A 21,484-nucleotide genomic window follows, 5' to 3' on the forward strand; every position below is an offset into this window, starting at 1 on the left:
CAACATGGTGGTATGGGAGGTTGCCATGGTGACGTGCAGCTAGCTGCTGCGTGAAGCATGAAGTAAAATCTCTGAGGAGTTTTTCCATTTTGTTGCATCAAACAGAAGTTCTGGAGGGAAAGGAGGTCCGACCTCGTGTCCTGATGTCCTCCGTCTAGCCGTTCAACATTTCTCCTTTTCTCTTCTCCTCTCATGACGTCACCAGGACGCTGACAAACAGCATCCAGGACATCCAGCCCTGCAGCGAGGATCCTGGCTGCAGCCTTCCTCCTCAGGACTCTCTGAGAGACTGGCTGAGGCGAGGCCGTGTCCTCGCCGCCCAGGGCGCCACGCTGCTGCAGCAGCTGGCCTGGCTGCTGCAGGCTTGTCCTGAAGATCTGCAGCAGAACCAGCAGGAAAGCAGGCAGCACACCCTGAGGTGTCCCTCCCCGCTCGCAGCCCAGCGCCAGCCCCCTGGCTGCCTGATGAGGAGGGGCGATGCGGCGTGGTCCAAGCTCCACCAGCATGTCTCTGAAATGCTGAAGCAGACCCAGGACTTGCAGAAGGAGCTGGCCTCCATGGCGCAGCAGGCTTCAGAGACCGCTCTCCTAACATGGTAACCGTCTTTATGTGCAAACGGAAGGATTTATCTAGCAACAACATGACAAATTGTCCCTGTGATGGATTTTCTCCCTGCAGGAGCAGCTTCTCCACATGTAGCTCCGCTGTGGAGCAGCTGGCAGCTGTAGCAGCTCAGATGTCCACCATAGAGCCGCTCTTCACCCCCGCCATGTGTGCAGACAGCCAGCCAGTTATCACCCAGAGCCTGCAATATGTCCGAGGACAGCTGGAGTCCTGCATCGCAGAATTCACCACCTGGAAGACCCACCTGCTGTCCCTGGGAGTCCAGCACACCGGTAAATGTTCATACCTCACGTTCCTGATCAGCTGCTAATGACCAGACCTTTAATCTGCTCCTTCTGTCCACAGATGGACCGTCTGCCTTCTGCACCGAGTTCTCCGCTGCGCTGGAGGCGAGCATCCACACGGTGCTGTGTGCCGTCCAGACCCTGGTGAAGAAGCAGGAGCATCGTCCGCTCCAACAGACAGGTTAGAGCCACCAAGCTGAAGCCAGTCGGAGCAGCAGGACAACACGCTGCATGGAGGTCCACATGACCTTCAACAACATGATGTTTCAGATGCTGGTGAGGAGGAGGAGGAGGAGGAGGCGTCTGTGGATGACCTGCTGAAGCCCGGTCACCTGACTCACCTGCTGGGGGAGGAGCTGGAGGCCGAGGTGGAGGCTCTGTTCGTGGAGGACGTCACGGTCCGGGTGGAGGGGCTGCTGGACCGCGTGAGGAGACACCGGGACTCCTGTCGACCTTCACAGACTGAGGTAAAACTGATCCCACTGGAGGTCCAGGTCCAGACCATGAAGACTGTTAACCCGTTTCCAGGGAAACCAGTCAGAACTGCTGGTCCTGGTTCTTCCATACTGGTATCAGATGTAAGCGCTGCTGGGATTCCCCGCTGTGTTGGACTGGAAGCTCTGGGATCAGGACCTGATAGAGGTTCATCTGTTACTTCTCTATGAAAACCGGTCTGAACCAGTCTGACCAGTTCTGTTCCTGAAAATCCTGACCCGATACTGTCCCAGTCCTGTCCTGGTCCTGTCCCAGTCCTGACCCGGTCCTGACCCAGTCCTGACCCAGTCCTGACCCGGTTCTGGTTCTGGAGGAGGGAATATAAATGTTTTTCCTGTCTGTATCTGTTCTGTGCAGGAGGTGAACCGGTCCTGCAGGATGCTGGTCCGCCTGGAGCCTCTCCTGGCGGTCTACTCCGACCTGGTCCGCCACTACCTGGCCGTCTTGCTGGCCGTGCACCGGAGCAGCGCCAAACTTCTGTCTGTCCTGGCCGCCATCTTCACCGAGCTGGCCCAGAAGGTTCCGTAGCGCCGCCTCCCAGCAGATGTTGGGACGAGCAGCTGCTGACCCGGTTCTGTCCTCCTCAGGGTTTCTGCCTGCCTCAGGACCTGATGGCTGCTGGGGACGAGGAGGGCGCCACCGACTTCCACGACTACGAGGGCGGAGGCATCGGAGAGGGCGAGGGCTCCAAAGACGTCAGCGATAAGATCGAGAACGAGGATCAGGTGAGCTGAGTACTGCGCAAGGAGGAGAGCCCGTCTTCCAGCATGTAAACGTTTGTCTCGTCTCCTGGAGGTGGAGGACGCCCGCCGGGACGGACAGGACGAGGACGGGCAGCCGGACGAACGGAACGTCAAGGCAGAAGACAACGCCATCGAGATGTCCGAAGACTTTGATGGTCAGGTGCACGATGGCGACGAGGATGAAGCAGGTTGGTGTGTGGACTTCAGAGGCAGCTTCAGGACCCACACCGGTTCCCGTCACGGTTCTCCCATCACCTCCAGGTGAAGACGAGCGGTCCGAGGACGAAGAGGAGGCTGAGCTGGACAAGAAGATGGGAGACCTGGGAGAAGGACAGACGGATACTCTCGATGAGAGGATGTGGGGGGATGATGATGATGAAGATGAAGGGAGCGAGGAGGAGGATGGTGGACAGGGAGTAGATCAGGTACGTCCCACCTTCACCCAGAACACACACATCCCAGGACACACCTCTCCATTCTGACCAGTACCTGGTGGTTTCAGGGCCAATCGCAGCTCGTTGCCAAAGACGGGAACCTGGACTCTGCAGAACCCCCCAGAGACCAGGAGACCCGGGACCAGGAGGAGGAGGAGGAGACGTGTGAGGAGGAGAACCAGGAGATCCAGGAACAAGGAGACCAAGTAGTCTTTATTCCATCTGCAGTCAGAATGATGAAACACCAAACAAAATGCATACTATTGATAAACTAATGATAACTATTATTATTATTATTATTATTACAATTATTATTATTATTATTATTATTACAATTATTATTATTAATAAGACAAGTTGACAGAGTGATGATTGAGACTCGCGGAAGCTTCATGTTCCTTCTCAGCGTCTGAAACGCGATAAAATCTGCATTCGGTGTGAAAACCTCTCCAGGCTGCAGTCTGACCCGGTTTGTACCGGTTTCTGATCCACGCTGTTGCTGATTCCCAGAGGGAGTTTGATGAGAAGGAAGTGGACCCCTTCCATGGACAGCAGGACAAGATCCCCGAGCCTGAGGCCATGGAGCTGCCGGAGGACCTGAACCTGGACCAGGACGAAGACGCTGGAGATGATGATGGAGACGGTCAGGCTGAAGGTGAGGCCTGCGGCTGAACCTGTTGGTGTTCCATCTGAGGGAACACAGAGGTTCTGTACCAGTTTGGCCCAGATGTTTCCGTCGTCGTGCTTCCAGACGTTTCCGTCGTCGTGCCTTTAGACGTTTCCGTTGTCGTGCCTTTAGACGTTTCCGTCGTCGTGCCTTTAGACGTTTCCGTCGTCGTGCCTTTAGACGTTTCCGTTGTCGTGCTTCCAGACGTTTCCGTCGTCGTGCCTTTAGACGTTTCCGTCGTCGTGCCTTTAGACGTTTCCGTTGTCGTGCCTTTAGACGTTTCCGTCGTCGTGCCTTTAGACGTTTCCGTCGTCGTGCCTTTAGACGTTTCCGTTGTCGTGCTTCCAGACGTTTCCGTCGTCGTGCCTTTAGACGTTTCCGTCGTCGTGCCTTTAGACGTTTCCGTCGTCGTGCCTTTAGACGTTTCCGTCGTCGTGCCTTCAGACGTTTCCGTCGTCGTGCCTTTAGACGTTTCCGTCGTCGTGCCTTTAGACGTTTCCGTCGTCGTGCTTCCAGACGTTTCCGTCGTCGTGCCTTTAGACGTTTCCGTCGTCGTGCCTTTAGACGTTTCCGTCGTCGTGCCTTTAGACGTTTCCGTCGTCGTGCCTTTAGATGTTTCCGTCGTCGTGCTTCCAGACGTTTCCGTCGTCGTGCCTTTAGACGTTTCCGTCGTCGTGCCTTTAGACGTTTCCGTCGTCGTGCCTTTAGACGTTTCCGTCGTCGTGCCTTTAGACGTTTCCGTTGTCGTGCCTTTAGACGTTTCCGTCGTCGTGCCTTTAGACGTTTCCGTCGTCGTGCTTCCAGACGTTTCCGTTGTCGTGCCTTTAGACGTTTCCGTCGTCGTGCCTTTAGACGTTTCCGTTGTCGTGCCTTTAGACGTTTCCGTCGTCGTGCCTTTAGACGTTTCCGTCGTCGTGCCTTTAGACGTTTCCGTCGTCGTGCTTCCAGACGTTTCCGTCATCGTGCTTCCAGACGTTTCCGTCGTCGTGCTTCCAGACGTTTCCGTCGTCGTGCCTTCAGACGTTTCCGTCGTCGTGCCTTTAGACGTTTCCGTCGTCGTGCTTCCAGACGTTTCCGTCGTCGTGCTTCCAGACGTTTCCGTCGTCGTGCCTTCAGACGTTTCCGTCGTCGTGCTTCCAGACGTTTCCGTCGTCGTGCCTTCAGACGTTTCCGTCGTCGTGCCTTCAGACGTTTCCGTCGTCGTGCTTCCAGACGTTTCCGTCGTCGTGCCTTTAGACGTTTCCGTCGTCGTGCTTCCAGACGTTTCCGTCGTCGTGCTTCCAGACGTTTCCGTCGTCGTGCTTCCAGACGTTTCCGTCGTCGTGCTTCCAGACGTTTCCGTCGTCGTGCTTCCAGACGTTTCCGTCGTCGTGCCTTCAGACGTTTCCGTCGTCGTGCTTCCAGACGTTTCCGTCGTCGTGCCTTTAGACGTTTCCGTTGTCGTGCCTTTAGACGTTTCCGTCGTCGTGCCTTTAGACGTTTCCGTCGTCGTGCCTTTAGACGTTTCCGTCGTCGTGCCTTCAGACGTTTCCGTCGTCGTGCCTTTAGACGTTTCCGTCGTCGTGCCTTTAGACGTTTCCGTCGTCGTGCCTTCAGACGTTTCCGTCGTCGTGCCTTCAGACGTTTCCGTCGTCGTGCTTCCAGACGTTTCCGTCGTCGTGCCTTCAGACGTTTCCGTCGTCGTGCTTCCAGACGTTTCCGTCGTCGTGCCTTTAGACGTTTCCGTCGTCGTGCCTTTAGACGTTTCCGTCGTCGTGCCTTCAGACGTTTCCGTCGTCGTGCTTCCAGACGTTTCCGTCGTCGTGCTTCCAGACGTTTCCGTCGTCGTGCTTCCAGACGTTTCCGTCGTCGTGCTTCCAGACGTTTCCGTCGTCGTGCCTTCAGACGTTTCCGTCGTCGTGCTTCCAGACGTTTCCGTCGTCGTGCTTCCAGACGTTTCCGTCGTCGTGCTTCCAGACGTTTCCGTCGTCGTGCTTCCAGACGTTTCCGTCGTCGTGCTTCCAGACGTTTCCGTCGTCGTGCTTCCAGACGTTTCCGTCGTCGTGCTTCCAGACGTTTCCGTCGTCGTGCCTTCAGACGTTTCCGTCGTCGTGCTTCCAGACGTTTCCGTCGTCGTGCCTTCAGACGTTTCCGTCGTCGTGCTTCCAGACGTTTCCGTCGTCGTGCCTTCAGACGTTTCCGTCGTCGTGCTTCCAGACGTTTCCGTCGTCGTGCTTCCAGACGTTTCCGTCGTCGTGCTTCCAGACGTTTCCGTCGTCGTGCTTCCAGACGTTTCCGTCGTCGTGCCTTCAGACGTTTCCGTCGTCGTGCTTCCAGACGTTTCCGTCGTCGTGCCTTCAGACGTTTCCGTCGTCGTGCTTCCAGACGTTTCCGTCGTCGTGCTTCCAGACGTTTCCGTCGTCGTGCTTCCAGACGTTTCCGTCGTCGTGCCTTCAGACGTTTCCGTCGTCGTGCTTCCAGACGTTTCCGTCGTCGTGCCTTCAGACGTTTCCGTCGTCGTGCTGATGTTTCCGTCGTCATGGAGATGTGTCCGTCGTCATGCAGATGTTTGTCTGATTCCAGATGAAGATCCCTTCAGCCTGGACGCCGGAGAACAGCAGATGAAGGAGGAAGAACAGGCAGGAGGAGGACAAGAGGAGATGGATGAGGAGGAGGAGGAGCAACAGGATCCCAAAACTGAGGAGAAAGGCGGTGAGAAGGAGGAGGAAGAGGATGCTGCTAAGAAAGATGAAGAGGAGAGGCGAGATGGTGCAAGAGGAAGAGAGGACGGCATGACGGTACCAAACCCAGACGGACACAAAGCAAAGGTGAAAGCCTGAACTGCTGAGTTTAAACGTTGGAGCGACTCCAACACTCAGGCTTCGTTTCTCCTGCAGGAGGAGGAGGAAGGACAAGACGAAGAGGAGGAGGAGGAGCCAGACTCAGCTGAGAGGAAGGAGCACAGCACAGCCGGTCAGACTGGAGAGCAAAACGTCCAGAGCGACACGGCGGTGGAGCTGGCAGGGGAGGCGTCGGAGAGGGAGCAGGCCAAAGAGGTTCACGCCCACACCATCATCATCCTCACCAGCCTACCGCCGTCGCCATGTTTTCATTCCGTATTCGTCTCTGATAGGAGCACGGCAGCGGAGCAGCCGATGCCAGCCAGTCTGAGGGTCACCGCTCCAAGCTGACGTCTACGATGGCGTCGCGGTTGCAGACTCAGAGCCAGACGCAGGTACGACTCGCCTCCCCAGATTCTTCTTCTTCTTCTTCTTCTTCTTCTTTTTCTTCTTCTTCTTCTTCTTCTTCTTCTACGCTTTAGACCATTGTCTCCCCTCTTTGACCTCAGAGCTTCAAACGGAAACCCGGCCATGCAGACGGCGAGCGTTCGACTGGCGACTACAGCGAGCGCGTGCACAAGCGCCTGCGTACGGTGGAGAGCAGCGGGGATGGCGCTGACAGCAGGCAGGGCGATGCTCAGCAGGAGTCCGACCTCTACCAGCATATCAAAGCGGGAGACGCGGTCCACGACACTCAGACTTACGGTCGGTGAACGCACCACGAACGGCAGACATGTTGGTCCGGATCGGGCTGATCGCTGCGTTTACCGTTTCAGACGTTGCCGATGCAGACCAGCAGACAGCAGCGGGGCCTCAGCCGGAGCAGGCCGAGACGCACGATGATGTTGCCATGGAAACGGAGGACCAGGAGGAAGACCTTCAGGCTACTGAGGCCAAAGAGCTGAAACCTGAGAAACATGACGGTTTCAGGTCTTCCCAGAAAGGTGTCGACATTTCCTCGTGTTTAAGACGGGTCTGCAGAGCGCTCGCTTGCAACGTGCACGTCCACAGCTGAAAACCTTCCCTGGCTGTGGTTAAGTGTGATGCATGCGTACTCACCGACGCTGCGACAGAACGAGAATGGCGGGCAGCTCGCCATTAGTTCTGGGCGATTAATCAGACTGTAATCTCAGTACGATCTGTGTTTCCAACGATGATAAAACTAAAAGGGTGTGATTATTTCTCTCTTTGCAGTTTCCTCTCCTGCTGTCTTCAGCTGCTAATCGAGCGTCTCTGGCGTTGCAGCGCTGTGCTGTAAACTCCTCCCACAGCCGCTTTGCTTTCATTCAGACACTGTTGCCAACTTGGAGACTTTCTCGCTAAATCTGGAGACTTTTTTTGTTAAAAGCGACAAATCCAGCAGCTTTTACTGGAGTTATTAGAGACTTTTCTGGTGTTGTGGCGACTGACTTGAAGGCACATATTGTTCTGCAGTTACTGTAAGGAAGGAGCAGCGGGAGCCTCTCCCGTCCTAAAGCACTCCCAGGCGGCCAGTCTCAGTCGGCTCCGGCTCCGGCCTCGGGCTCGGGCTTCATTTGCTGCAACTTGCAAAGAATCCCGAATCCGAAAGTAGATTTATGGATTAATGTCGCTGCAATCAGCGGCACAAACATATTAAAAACAAGCCACGGCACAGAACAACATGTGACGTCAGTGTTCTGCAGCTGGAGCAGCCTGGGAGAAGGCGAGCTGAAGGAAGCTCCGTCATGTCATTTATTGTAGAACTTTAATATCTCGCTCGTTACTAAGCAGGAGAATGAAAAGAAGAGCAACAAGCTGACTTTACACGTCAGTAACGAGGTTTCTGCCTGTCCATGTGGTCATTCAGGTGCCAACGGCAGCGACATGGAGCTGCAGAGGCAGGAGGAGGAGGAGGAGGAGGAGGAGGAGGAGGAGGAGGAGGGGTGGAAAGATGCAAGAACCAGAGATGAAGAGCGAGCTGAGAGAAGTACAGAATCCACAATTCATACTGTTCCTGAGCTTCTGCTGGACGCCACACAGGTATGTGATGTCAACGTCTCACACGTTTATGATGTCATCATCAGGGGGAGGGACTTTAACCCCTCCATCCATCTTCTGCCGCTCATCCGGACTTTAACCGCTTCATTTTAACGCATCATTTCATGGGACGGCGCTTCCACTGATGCACACGGTGGACCGCCGCTGAAACAAACGCTATATTTTGTGATTTTTCAGACTTTTTAACAACTCAGATGAAAGAGAAACAAGTTGAGTGAGTTTTTCAGGTGATTAAAGACTTTCGGTCTCCAGGATCTCCTCTGGAAGAGAACTGGAGTCTGAAGGTTTCTCTACTGCAACACCGGATCCTGATGAACCAGATCTCCAACAGCTTGTTGTCGACTTCTGAACACGTCTGTTAACCATCCGTTTAAATCAGGTCGTTCTGCAGAGACCTGTCCAGAACCTGCAGGATACCGGGTCCAGGTCCAGAACCGCTGATCCCTGATGCATGTCATGTATTTCAGCATCACTTTGGGACAAGAAGCTTGACCTTCCTTCAGCAGGAATCGCCTGCAGCAAACGTTTCTCGCAGTGCAGATCAGACACAACATTCACCAGGAATTCCTCTTTGTTGGAATGACTGCTGGGAATCCCTCTGCTGAGGTCAGGACTCGGACTGGAGCGCTCCAGAAGGTGGACTTTCTTCTGTTGCTGATCTACAGGGTCTGTTGCATCATCCTCTGTAAACAGTTGGTCCTGAGTTTTCCTGTAAAATGTCGACCACCCATCCGGGCCCCGAGGCAGCAAAGCAGCCCCCAACCACGCCCCCCCCTCCATCATTTTCACAGTTTGGAGGTTTTGTTGTTGGGATGGTGAACCTTTTCCTCTCCACACATGGTGTTGTGTGTTGGTTCTCCAGTCGTGCAGGTGGTGTTTCTTAAACTTCCGACGTGCTGCAATGTGCTTTTTTGGACACTTCTTCCATGGAGACCTCCCATGTCAGCAAACGGACATGAGATTCCTGCTGACCTTGTTGATAGTCCAGGGTTCTTCTTCAGCTCTTTCAGCATTCTGCGCTGTGCTTTAAGCCATCTTTGCACAGCCATCATTCGTGAGGAGGTCTACCATCCTGCTGTTTTTATGTGAAACCCTTCAGAGGGAGGGGCTTACCGGTGTAAGAGGCAGTCTTACCATCCAGAACACACGAGACGCTGCATCGGCCCTAAAAGAAATACGTTTTTACAGCTTTGGAGAAGAGCGGCTCACATGGCACACATGGTTTTGTAATGGAGGGTGTGATTTTGGGAGATTGTCTTCGGCCAGGTATCTTTGAACTTCCGTTATAGAAGCGTGTGGCTTTGGTGGTCTGCCTGCCAACTTCTTCATCCAGCTGCTGCCACAGGTTATCGAAAAAGAAACAGACATTTTAGTCTGACATCACTTACTAACGCGTATCTCATTTGCAAGTAAATAAATTGATGAGACCCAATCACATGCCTGAAGCGGGTGCTGATATCAGCTGGGAAGAAGGTCCAGGTTGTGGTTCAGTAGATGTGTTCCCAGTTACAGCTGCACACTGCAGCTTCAGGGCATTGAGAAGAGCTACGAAAGTGGAGCGAGTTGACGGGGTCGACACGACTCCAGACTGGAAGCAGTGTCTGGCTCGTCGCTTCAGGAGTTCATAGAGGTGTATTCCTGCCTGTGTGTGTAAATATGAAGCATTGCGCTCTCGTACGATGTAGCATTGTCATCATCAGGATGACCTTTGAACCTGAAACTCTTCTCCTCAGACAACTCCTTGTTGGAACGGAGTAGGAAGTGTTACTTCTTTGATGTGAGCTCATCAGCTGTCAGTGGAGTTCTGTCTGGTTCCAGTGAGGCAAGCGATACCCATACTGGTTCCTCTCCATCGTTTGGTCTTGTCAGCATTTCATGGTGTTGGTACCGATGAGTGTCAGGGTTGGTCGTCCCATCTGTAGCTGCATGTGGTGCAGCGGTGCTTGATCTGAAGTCTGCCACGGTTTGCCAGGATTGGTGTCTGATGGAATGAAGTGGAGGGATTTGATCACATGATATCGTCACGATTAGATTAATAATGTGTGGAATGCAGATCGAATGGTGGAATTGGAGACTTCATGCTGATGAAATCATGTTTAGTTCTGCGTCGGTCACAAGACACTTTCCTGGTTATGGTCCAGTCATCCATCATCCTCCTTTTGACTTGGGCCAAACTGTCAGCAGTGTGACTTTGTGGAAAGTCTTGTTCTCCCAACACACATGTACACAGCTGCATATTCACACTAATGTAGTGACAGGTAGGAGCCAGGTAAGCCTCCATGTCCACAGATGTCCACAGATGTCCACATGTCAGCTACTCACTGCCACTGGCGACACATCAGCTGTGTTGGTCACGTGACATTAAAGCAATATGCGCACCGACTTGAGGTTTGGCTCTGATTGCCACACGTGCGCCGACGCTTACTGCGATGAACCGGTGACCTGTCCAGGGCGTACGCTGCCTCTGGCGCTGTGATTGGTGGGATAGGCTCCAGCTTACCGCGACCCTTTCTCCAAACATTAATAAAGCCAGAGTTTGCATTATTATTGTCTGAGTTTATTATGAGTTTGTCATCCACCACAATCCATTTCATTTTAAAAAATGTTGCTTTTTTGGGGTAAATATTGTTATAAGATGAAAATGTGGTTAAGATGAAGTCACTACAAAGTCTGTAATTAAATTCATTTTTTCGAGTCCCAACCAGAATAATTCTATCTGTCATACAAATCCAGTAAAGCTGGTTTGTTTTTCTGCAGAGGGCAGAAAGATCCCCTGAGGAGGTCAGGAGGGAGATGGAGCTCCAGCTGGAGGCCTGGCACAAGCTCCCTCCAGGAACTCTGGAGGAGGTGAGGATGACTCCTGCTGGAACCGTCTACCTGATGGGTCAGATGGTTACTCAGCAGCAGCAGGTCTTTCTGTTCATCAGTCAGCCAGAACAACCTGCTTCATTATCTGTTGTTCCTGATCATGATTCCTGGTCCAGGAGGGAGCTGCGGCCTCCATGTGGCATCGGTACCGGACTCTGACCTCGGCTTTGTCCCAGCAGCTGTGTGAGCAGCTCCGCCTCATCCTGGAGCCCACGCAGGCCGCCAAGCTCAAGTCAGTGGTTTCCTCCTCCTTCTTCTTCTCTGGTTTTATACATCTGTACATTTCCTCCTCCTCCTTCTCTGGTTTTATAAATCTGTACATTTCCTCCTCCTTCTTCTTCTCTGGTTTTATACATCTGTACATTTCCTCCTCCTTCTTCTTCTCTGGTTTTATACATCTGTACATTTCCTCCTCCTTCTTCTTCTCTGGTTTTATACATCTGTACATTTCCTCCTCCTTCTTCTTCTCTGGTTTTATACATCTGTACATTTCCTCCTCCTTCTTCTTCTCTGGTTTTATACATCTGTACATTTCCTCCTCCTCCTTCTTCTCTGGTTTTATACATATGTACATTTCCTCCTCCTTCTTCTTCTCTGGTTTTATACATCCGTACATTTCCTCCTCCTTCTTCTTCTCTGGTTTTATACATCTGTACATTTCCTCCTCCTCCTTCTCTGGTTTTATACATCTGTACATTTCCTCCTCCTTCTTCTTCTCTGGTTTTATACATCTGTACATTTCCTCCTCCTTCTTCTTCTCTGGTTTTATACATCTGTACATTTCCTCCTCCTTCTTCTTCTCTGGTTTTATACATCTGTACATTTCCTCCTCCTTCTTCTTCTCTGGTTTTATACATCTGTACATTTCCTCCTCCTTCTTCTTCTCTGGTTTTATACATCTGTACATTTCCTCCTCCTTCTTCTTCTCTGGTTTTATACATCTGTACATTTCCTCCTCCTTCTTCTTCTCTGGTTTTATACATCTGTACATTTCCTCCTCCTCCTTCTTCTCTGGTTTTATACATCTGTACATTTCCTCCTGCTTGTTTTCATGCGGTCTACTCTCCGTAACGGAAACTGTTTAGTAACAGAGAGAATGTTGTAACTGCTCCTCAGAGGTGACTTCCGCACAGGGAAGCGTCTGAACATGAGGAAGGTCATCCCGTACATCGCTAGTCAGTTCCGTAAGGACAAGATCTGGCTGAGGAGGACTAAGCCCAGCAAGAGAGAGTACCAGATTTGTCTGGCGGTGGATGACTCGTCCAGCATGGTGGACAACCACTCCAAACAGGTGAGAGTCTGCAGGCGAGTCGTTCTTGTGTATGCAGGTCTGCCTGCCTGTTTCTCTGTTTTTATCCATGTTGATTGGGAGGTTGTGGAATCTCCTCCTCCACCCTGTCAGACACGAGACTAAACATCGTGGTTGGTGGTGGTTGTACAGTCATGTGGGCCTCCTTCTCCAACGGTTCTTATAAAACCTCCTCGTTGCACCCAGGACTTCTCTGATGAACAAAACCATTGTTTGTGTTGTTTTCTGTTCTACACTTCACAACACAAACACAGAAACATCCTGGCTGATTGGCATCACAAACCCGAGAGGACATTATCAGAGGAAGAGGAAGAGAGGAAGATGAAGAGGAAGATGAAGAGGAAGAGAGGGAGATGAAGAGGAAAAGAGGAAGAGGAAGAGAGTAAGATGAAGAGGAAGATGAAGAGGAAGAGAGTAAGATGAAGAGGAAGATGAAGAGGAAGAGAGGAAGATGAAGAGGAAGAGAGGAAGATGAAGAGGAAGAGAGGGAGATGAAGAGGAAGAGGAAGAGAGAGGAAGAGGAAGAGAGAGGAAGATGAAGAGGAAGAGAGGAAGATGAAGAGGAAGAGAGGAAGATGAAGAGGAAGAGAGGGAGATGAAGAGGAAGAGGAAAAGAGGAAGAGAGAGGAAGAGGAAGAGAGGAAGATAGAGAGGAAGATGAAGAGAGGAAGATGAAGAGGAAGAGAGGAAGATGAAGAGGAAGAGAGGAAGATGAAGAGGAAGAGAGGAAGATGAAGAGGAAGAGAGGGAGATGAAGAGGAAGAGGAAAAGAGGAAGAGAGAGGAAGAGGAAGAGAGGAAGATGAAGAGAGGAAGATGAAGAGGAAGAGGAAAAGAGGAAGAGAGAGGAAGATGAAGAGGAAGAGAGGGAGATGAAGAGGAAGAGGAAAAGAGGAAGAGAGAGGAAGAGGAAGAGAGGAAGATGAAGAGGAAGAGGAAGAGAGAGGAAGATGAAGAGAGGAAGAGAGAGGAAGATGAAGAGGAAGAGAGGAAGATGAAGAGAGGAAGAGAGAGGAAGATGAAGAGGAAGAGAGGGAGATGAAGAGGAAGAGGAAAAGAGGAAGAGAGAGGAAGAGGAAGAGAGGAAGATGAAGAGAGGAAGATGAAGAGGAAGAGGAAAAGAGGAAGAGAGAGGAAGATGAAGAGGAAGAGAGGGAGATGAAGAGGAAGATGAAGAGAGGAAGAGGTCAGACTGGCTTTTAGAGGTTGGAGACGTCTCTGACTCTGATGTTTGTAGTTTTCATGAGAAGACGTTTCTAAATGAGGCTCCATGTTCTGAAAATCTACTAATCAATATTTATCCAGCAGTGACCCATCAGCTTTCACTCTGCATCCCCGCCTGGCCTCCTCAGACCCGACATGTCCCGTTCCCTCGCGCCGCCTCTCTTCAGCTCCTAACCCGTTAACATGTCCGCTGTGTTGCAGCTCGCCTTCGAGTCGCTGTCGCTGATCATCAACGCCCTCACTCTGCTGGAAGTTGGACAGGTGTCTGTCTGCAGGTAGGGACGTGTGTGTGGGAGGCCACGAGCATGACGTGTGTGTGACGGTGCCCTGATCTGTTCGTGTGTGTGTGTGTGTGTGTGTGTGCAGCTTCGGCGAGCAGGTGCAGCTGCTGCATCCTTTCCACCAGCAGTTTAACGACGAGTCGGGCGCTCGGATTCTCCGACTCTGCCAGTTCCAGCAGAAGAAGACCCGAATCGCTCAGGTGGGAATCAGCTGCTCATGAAACCATCCGGATCCGGGAGCGTTCTGATGGGTTCTGATCCAGATGGGTTCTGATCCATCCGGATCCGGGAGCGTTCTGATGGGTTCTGATCCAGATGGGTTCTGATCCATCCGGATCCGGGAGCGTTCTGATGGGTTCTGATCCAGATGGGTTCTGATCCATCCGGATCCGGGAGCGTTCTGATGGGTTCTGATCCAGATGGGTTCTGATCCACCCGGATCCGGGAGCGTTCTGATCCAGATGGATCCAGATGGGTTCTGGTCCAGATGGGTTCTGATCCAGATGGGTTCTGATCCAGATGGATCCGGGAGCGTTCTGATGGGTTCTGATCCAGATGGGTTCTGATCCAGACGGATCCGGGAGCGTTCTGATCCAGATGGGTTCTGATCCAGACGGATCCGGGAGCGTTCTGATCCAGATGGATCCAGATGGGTTCTGATCCAGATGGGTTCTGATCCAGACGGATCTGGGAGCGTTCTGATCCAGATGGATCCAGATGGGTTCTGATCCAGATGGGTTCTGATCCAGACGGATCCGGGAGCGTTCTGATGGGTTCTGATCCAGATGGGTTCTGATCCAGATGGGTTCTGATCCACCCGGATCCGGGAGCGTTCTGATCCAGATGGGTTCTGATCCAGATGGGTTCTGATCCAGATGGGTTCTGATCCACCCGGATCCGGGAGCGTTCTGATCCAGATGGATCCAGATGGGTTCTGATCCAGATGGGTTCTGATCCAGATAGATCCGGGAGCGTTCTGATGGGTTCTGATCCAGATGGGTTCTGATCCAGACGGATCCGGGAGCGTTCTGATCCAGATGGATCCAGATGGGTTCTGATCCAGATGGGTTCTGATCCAGACGGATCCGGGAGCGTTCTGATCCAGATGGATCCAGATGGGTTCTGATCCAGATGGGTTCTGATCCAGACGGATCCGGGAGCGTTCTGATGGGTTCTGATCCAGATGGGTTCTGATCCAGACGGATCCGGGAGCGTTCTGATCCAGACGGATCCGGGAGCGTTCTGATCCAGATGGATCCAGATGGGTTCTGATCCAGATGGGTTCTGATCCAGACGGATCCGGGAGCGTTCTGATGGGTTCTGATCCAGATGGGTTCTGATCCAGACGGATCCCGGAGCGTTCTGATGGGTTCTGATCCAGATGGGTTCTGATCCAGACGGATCCGGGAGCGTTCTGATCCAGATGGGTTCTGATCCAGATGGGTTCTGATCCAGATGCGTTCTGATCCAGACGGATCCGGGAGCGTTCTGATCCAGACGGATCCGGGAGCGTTCTGATGGGTTCTGATCCAGATGGGTTCTGATCCAGATGCGTTCTGATCCAGACGGATCCGGGAGCGTTCTGATCCAGACGGATCCGGGAGCGTTCTGATGGGTTCTGATCCAGATGGGTTCTGATCCAGATGCGTTCTGATCCAGACGGATCCGGGAGCGTTCTGATCCAGACGGATCCGGGAGCGTTCTGATCCAGATGGGTTCTGATCCAGATGCGTTCTGATCCAGACGGATCCGGGAGCGTTCTGATCCAGATGGGTTCTGATCCAGATGGGTTCTGATCCAGACGGATCCGGGAGCGTTCTGATCCAGATGGGTTCTGATCCAGATGGGTTCTGATCCAGACGGATCCGGGAGCGTTCTGATCCAGATGGGTTCTGATCCAGATGCGTTCTGATCCAGACGGATCCGGCTCAGCTGGTCTGTTGGGGTTTCTACAGCAGGTTTTGGGTCACACAGCCGACGCTCTGACGTCGGTAACCGGGTGGAGGTTATTTTAAAGCCAGTAGTCGTGTTGTACTCATAGAACCGGTCCAGTCAGGTCCGCTTCACATGACTGAATCATTTCAACATCCAAAAGACATTTTAAAAAGATGTGAAGATTGTTTTTTACTTTGAGGAGGAAATGTGAACGTCATCCCAGATAAAACATGATGATGAGGTAAACGATGATAACCAGCCGGACCATCAGAACTTACTGAGGACACAAATCTTTATTCACATGAAATGTTTGCTCTATTTTTTCATTATTTCATCGTCGGCTGCAGGTTTTCTATGGAATCAGATTGATTTCAGAATCTCCAAGCAAAACTTTTTAAAACTCAAGAAAAAAACAACAATTAAAACCAAAACTTTCTAAAACTTAAGTAAAATAAATTATCTCAAAATCAAAAATGCTCAATCATCATGAAAACTATGATGCTTTTATTTGGTTAAATTGAGTAGTTTTGTTTGTAGTTTCCTCTTTCTCTCTTCTCGTGTTTTGGTTGCGCTTCACAGTCTTTGGTTTTGACTCTTGATTGTTTGGTTTAATTTCTGACACAAACCTTTCATGGGCGGGCTCTTTTCAGGGGCGCATTCCGATTGGCTGGTGAGTTTTGGAGTGATACAGCTGCAGCCCAATGAGATGTACAAACACTTTCTTAGGAAGTTTAAGGAGCTGAAAATAAAACTACTTCTGATTCTCTGACAAAGAATTTGAAACTGTGGAATTGTTATTGTTTAATGGTCATTTTCTTTAATCATCAGCATTCCTCTGTGCTGCTGAACCATAACAATGTAAACATCCTTAAAACCATTAAAAGATGAGTTAACTGTTTACTTCTGAATCCTCGTGAACTCTGCTGCTTTCACTTTTCAGCACACAGTAGTTAAAACACTTCCCCATAAAAGTATACTCTAGACTTGTATCTAGAAACTGATGCAAACTGCATACTTAGTGATAAAACAGACGTGGGTGTAAACATAACTCAAAGCTGAACTCGGCATACATATACAAGGGTTTAAACAACATCTGGGCTGCAGCTGTATCACTCCAAAACTCACCAGCCATTCAGAATGCGCCCCTGGAAAGAGCCCGCCCATGAAAGGTTTGTGTCAGAAATTTAACCAAACAATCAAAATCAAAGACTGTGAAGCACAACCAAAACAGCGAGAGGAGAGAAAGAAGAGGAAACTGCAAACAAAACTACTGTGGAAATTGAAACAGACAAAGAAGCAATTTCTCACTTTGATCAAGCAACAGCTTGTCAGTTATTAAAGGTCTAACACTGAAGAGAAAAAAACAAAATGGCGCAGCTCCTTTTTCCCCCAAAACCCCCGGAAACCCCGTCTTTAAAGGGACAGCGTCGACGAATCGGTCAACCACAACGACTTCACTGACCAGGAACGGGGGCGGACACCTCCGCCGGAGTTGAGCCAGAGTGAGTAACGGGGCCGGCGAGCACCAGACGGGGAAACCTGTGAGGAGTCACCCAGGGACACGGCCTGGGCTGGAAAAGTTCAAGAGGCCTGTCCAAATTCAAGTGGGCTGGCTTGAGACGGTCCACAGAGATGCGCTCGGCTTTACCCCCAACATCAACCACAAAGTGTTTATCCCCCACCTCCAACACTCGGAAAGGACCATCATAAGGGCGCTGCAGCGGCCCTCGATGGATGTCATGGCGCATGAAGACAAAGTCCGCCACCTGCAGGCGAGGAGGAGTGTAAGACTGGGGAAAACCATGTTGAGAGGTAGGGATGGGTGCAAAGAGCTGTACACTGTCAGTAAAGACAACGCGTTGGTGGTTTGCCAACCATGGTGTGGTAATGTGAGGGAAAAAATCTCCTGGCACACGCAGGGGTTGGCCCATACACCAGCTCCGCCGATGAAGCCTGGAGGTCCTCTTTAGGGGCAGTTCTTAGGCCTAGCATGACCCAAGGGAGCCTGTACATCCAGTTGCTGTCCGTGAGGCAGGCCCGGAGGGAGGCCTTCATAGAGTGATGAAAACGTTCACACAAATCATTGGATTGCTGGTGGTAGGAGGTGGTACGGTGTAGCTTCAGCCCCAGGCTGCTTGCCACCGTGTTCCAGAGCTCAGAGGTAAACTGTGAGCCCCGGTCTGAGGAGAGGTCAGATGGGGTCCCAAACCGGGCCACCAAAACTCCAATGAATGCACGTGCCATGTCCGTCGCTGTTGCCGCAGTAAGCGGAGCAACTTCTTCCCACCGAGTGGTCCTATCAACCATAGTAAGGAGGTAAGTGAAACCAAGGGAGGGAGGGGCCCACTAGGTCTACATTAACATGGTCGAACCTCCTCTCCGGAACAGGGAAAGGTGCCAGAGGAGCCTTTGTATGGTGGTGGGCTTTTGAACGCTGACAGTCCACGCAGGCTTCCGCCCAGCCCCGCACATCCTTCTTTAGACCGCGCCAGACAAACTTGGAGGCGACCAACCGTTGGGACGGTTTCCTGCCTGGATGAGAAAGACCGTGTACTGCATCAAACACACGCTGCCGCCATGCAGTCGGAACGACGGGGCGTGGAACACCGGTGGAAAAGTCACACAACACCGTGTAGTTGCCCCCACCAAAGGTGACATCCTTCAGCTGCAACCCAGTAGCCGTGGTCCAGAGCAACTGGACCTCAGGGTCAGTGGCTTGATCGGCTGCCAGGCGGGCATAATCAAGCCCCAGGTGGACAGCACCTGCTAAAGCACGGGAGAGGCAGTCTGCAAAAACATTGATCTTGCCAGCTACATGCCGTATGTCTGTGGTGAACTCGGAGATGTAGGACAGCTGCTGCTGCTGTCGGGCAGACCAAGGCTCAGACACCTTAGCCATAGCAAAAGTGAGTGGTTTGTGGTCTACAAAAGCCGTGAACTGTTGGCCCTCCAGAAACGAACGGAAATGCCGAATGGCCAGGTGGAGGGCCAGCAGCTCCCGGTCGAAAGTACTGTACTTTTGTTCGTTAGGGTGCAACTGCCAGCTGAAGAAAGCAAGGGGTTGCCAGGAACCGTCCAGCCATTGCTCATGCACAGCGCCCATGGCATAGTCCGAAGCATCCGCAGTGATTGCGATGGGGGCTCCTGGAGATGGGTGTGCAAGCATTGTGGTCTGGGCCAACGCCATTTTGGCAGCGAGTCTCTCAGCAGACCAGTCAACCAAATGTTTAGGAGACCTGGCCTTCAGAGCCCCATACAGTGGTCACATGAGAGCAGCGGCTCTGGGAATGAAACGGTGATAGAAGTTTCACCACACCCAAGAACTCCTGCAGGGACCGCACTGTAACTGGCTGTGGGAAATCTAAAACCACCTGCACCTTAGATGGGAGCGGAACGGCTCCATCTGTGGTGATCTGATGTCCAGGAAGTCAATGGTGGTCAATCTAAACTGACACTTGGCTGGGTTGACGATCAGTCCATGTTGGCGGAGGCGGTCAAAAAGGATTCGCAGATGTACTTGCCACCAAAATGTCATCCAGGTACACAAAGAGAAAAGGCATGTCACGCAGAACGGAGTCCATGAGACGTTGGAATGATTGAGTGGCATTTTTAAGGCCAAACGGCATCCGTAGGAATTCAAACAGTCCAAAAGGCATAACCACAGCAGTTTTGGGGACATCCAACGGGTGCAGCGGGACCTGATGATAGCCACGGACTAAGTCCACCTTGGAAAAGATTACCTTACTGGCTAGGTGTACTGAAAAGTCCTGGATGTGGGGCACTGGATAGCGGTCTGGAGTTGTAGCGTCATTCAGTCGACGGTAATCCCCACATGGGCGCCACCCCCCGCCAGGCTTGGGGACCATATGTAGAGGTGAAGACCAAGGGCTATTGGAGCGCGAATGATCCCCAGGCGCTCCATGTTGTCAAACTCTGCTTTAGCTATGGTTAGCTTAGCTGGGTCCAAACGCCTCGTGCGGGCATGGACTGGTGGCAGTGTAGTGCTCCACCCCATGTCTTGTGACCGTAGATGAGAACGTAGGCTGTGTGAGCGTTGGAAAGTCAGTCAGCAGGTGATGAAACACGTCAGTCTGTGGGAGCACTGCAGACAGCCTGATGGAGTTTAAACTGCTCAGGGCGCAACTGTAGGAAGAGAAGGTGGTGGCATTGATCAAGCGACGGTTTTTGACATCCACAAGCAGTCCATAAGCACACAGAAAATCAGCACCCAAGAGGGGAACAGCCACCTTGGCTGTTCCCCAAAAGTCCGTATGGGGCCGCCATTAGCAGCCTCCAGGGGAGGGCCGTGTCCATCCGCCAGGATGCGGGCAGGACACTCTTCTGTGTGCCAGTGCCGCACAAAAAATGACGCCCAGAAATGGTGTCATGGATGAAAAGCAGCCTACCAGTGTGGCCGGCACTCATGGCCACTACTGAGCGCCGGCCCTGGCATTTCCCGTGCCCGGGTAGCTGCAGGGAGCGCGGCAGCGCTTGGCCTTGGGTCCAAAACGTGCGTAGTAGTAACACAAACAGTGTTCGGAGCATTGACGGGGTGCCGCTGTAGTAGCGGTAAAATCCGGGCCCAGAGCAGCAGCTGCGTATGTGGCGAGTGTAGTGGGAGCTGTGCCGTGGTGCTCACTTGCCAGGAAAAAACTATCAGCCTCCTCAGCCAGGGCGCAGTCACTAATGGTGGTATTAGCCAAAGCAGCACATACATGGGGAGGCAGCTGTCTCAAGAAGAGTTGTACGAAGAGGAAGTCGGGTGTGTGGTCCCCCAAGAGAGCCAACATTCTGTCCATGAGCTCGGAAGTTTTACTGTCGCCCAAGGTTTGCAACAAAAACTGGACAACTGGCTCGCTCAGCATCAGAGAGTTCAAAAGTTTTCAGCAGGTGAGCTTTGATTGCAGCGTACTTAGTGTCCACCGTGGGGGTTCTGTAAAAGACTTTTCACCCTTGTAGCCGTAGAACTGCTGAGCGCTGAAACAATGTAGTAGTACTTGGTGGAGTCCACAGTTATATCACGTAAGGCGAACTGCGCTTCAGCCTGGGCAAACAACGCCGAGGCGGACGACTCCCAGAATTCTGGCAGCTTCAAAGTCACACCGTTTGTCGTAATCTTTCTGAAAGATCACGGAAAAGGTCCGCGTGTTGAAATTGTAACAGACAAAGAAGCAATTTCTCACTCTGATCAAGCAACAGCGTGTCGTTTATTAGAGGTCTAACACTGAAGAGAAAAAAAACAAAATGGCGCAGCTCCTTTTTCCCCCAAAACCCCCTGAAACCCCGTCTTTAAAGGGACAGCATCCTCTGCAGACCAAAAGCTGGCCTGAGCAACCAAGAACATACTTTTAATTACTGCATGGTGAATTATGCATGAAAATATGAGTCACTACACTACTCAATTTAACCAAATAAAAGCCTCATAGTTTTCATGATTATTGATCATTTTTTATTTTGAGATTATTGATTTTACTTAAAGGGATGCTATGATTGTATTTTGAGTTTTGAATCCTCATCAGACATGTGAACGGCACTGTTTTTTATCACCTAAACGCATGTTGGACCCGTTCGGTTTCCATGGCGACGAAAAACGCGTGGTTTTAGAGAGTTTTTTCTACGTGGAAATCCTTGTGACGTCCCGGGGGATAAGGTTCGGTGATTGGTTACCTTCTACTGGTTAACAAGGGCATGTACAAATACATCAGGCGGGTGGAAAACGTGGGATAAAGTTATTTCCAACGATGGCTGGTGAGTTTACCAAAGAGAGACATCCTGCTGCATTC

The 21,484-nt window shown here is 51.6% G+C and overlaps 1 protein-coding gene across 1 annotated transcript in view; it reads left to right on the top strand.

Moving 5' to 3' along the window:
• Positions 1 to 21,484, top strand: part of LOC306767481 (midasin-like) — a 206,627-nt gene that overhangs the window by 181,513 nt on the left and 3,630 nt on the right. Inside the window, 21 exon segments of the mRNA XM_079255512.1 lie at positions 206 to 595; positions 679 to 896; positions 970 to 1,089; positions 1,179 to 1,375; positions 1,761 to 1,922; positions 1,991 to 2,128; positions 2,199 to 2,334; positions 2,408 to 2,571; positions 2,649 to 2,786; positions 3,091 to 3,235; positions 5,810 to 6,054; positions 6,124 to 6,282; positions 6,360 to 6,461; positions 6,576 to 6,771; positions 6,843 to 7,010; positions 7,895 to 8,067; positions 10,843 to 10,932; positions 11,070 to 11,185; positions 12,070 to 12,244; positions 13,687 to 13,760; positions 13,852 to 13,966. Of these exon segments, the coding sequence (XP_079111638.1) occupies positions 206 to 595; positions 679 to 896; positions 970 to 1,089; positions 1,179 to 1,375; positions 1,761 to 1,922; positions 1,991 to 2,128; positions 2,199 to 2,334; positions 2,408 to 2,571; positions 2,649 to 2,786; positions 3,091 to 3,235; positions 5,810 to 6,054; positions 6,124 to 6,282; positions 6,360 to 6,461; positions 6,576 to 6,771; positions 6,843 to 7,010; positions 7,895 to 8,067; positions 10,843 to 10,932; positions 11,070 to 11,185; positions 12,070 to 12,244; positions 13,687 to 13,760; positions 13,852 to 13,966 (3,421 nt within the window).

The sequence above is a fragment of the Telmatherina bonti genome (assembly GCF_933228915.1).
Source record: "Telmatherina bonti genome assembly, chromosome: 16".
Classification (NCBI taxonomy): Eukaryota; Metazoa; Chordata; class Actinopteri; order Atheriniformes; family Telmatherinidae; genus Telmatherina; species Telmatherina bonti.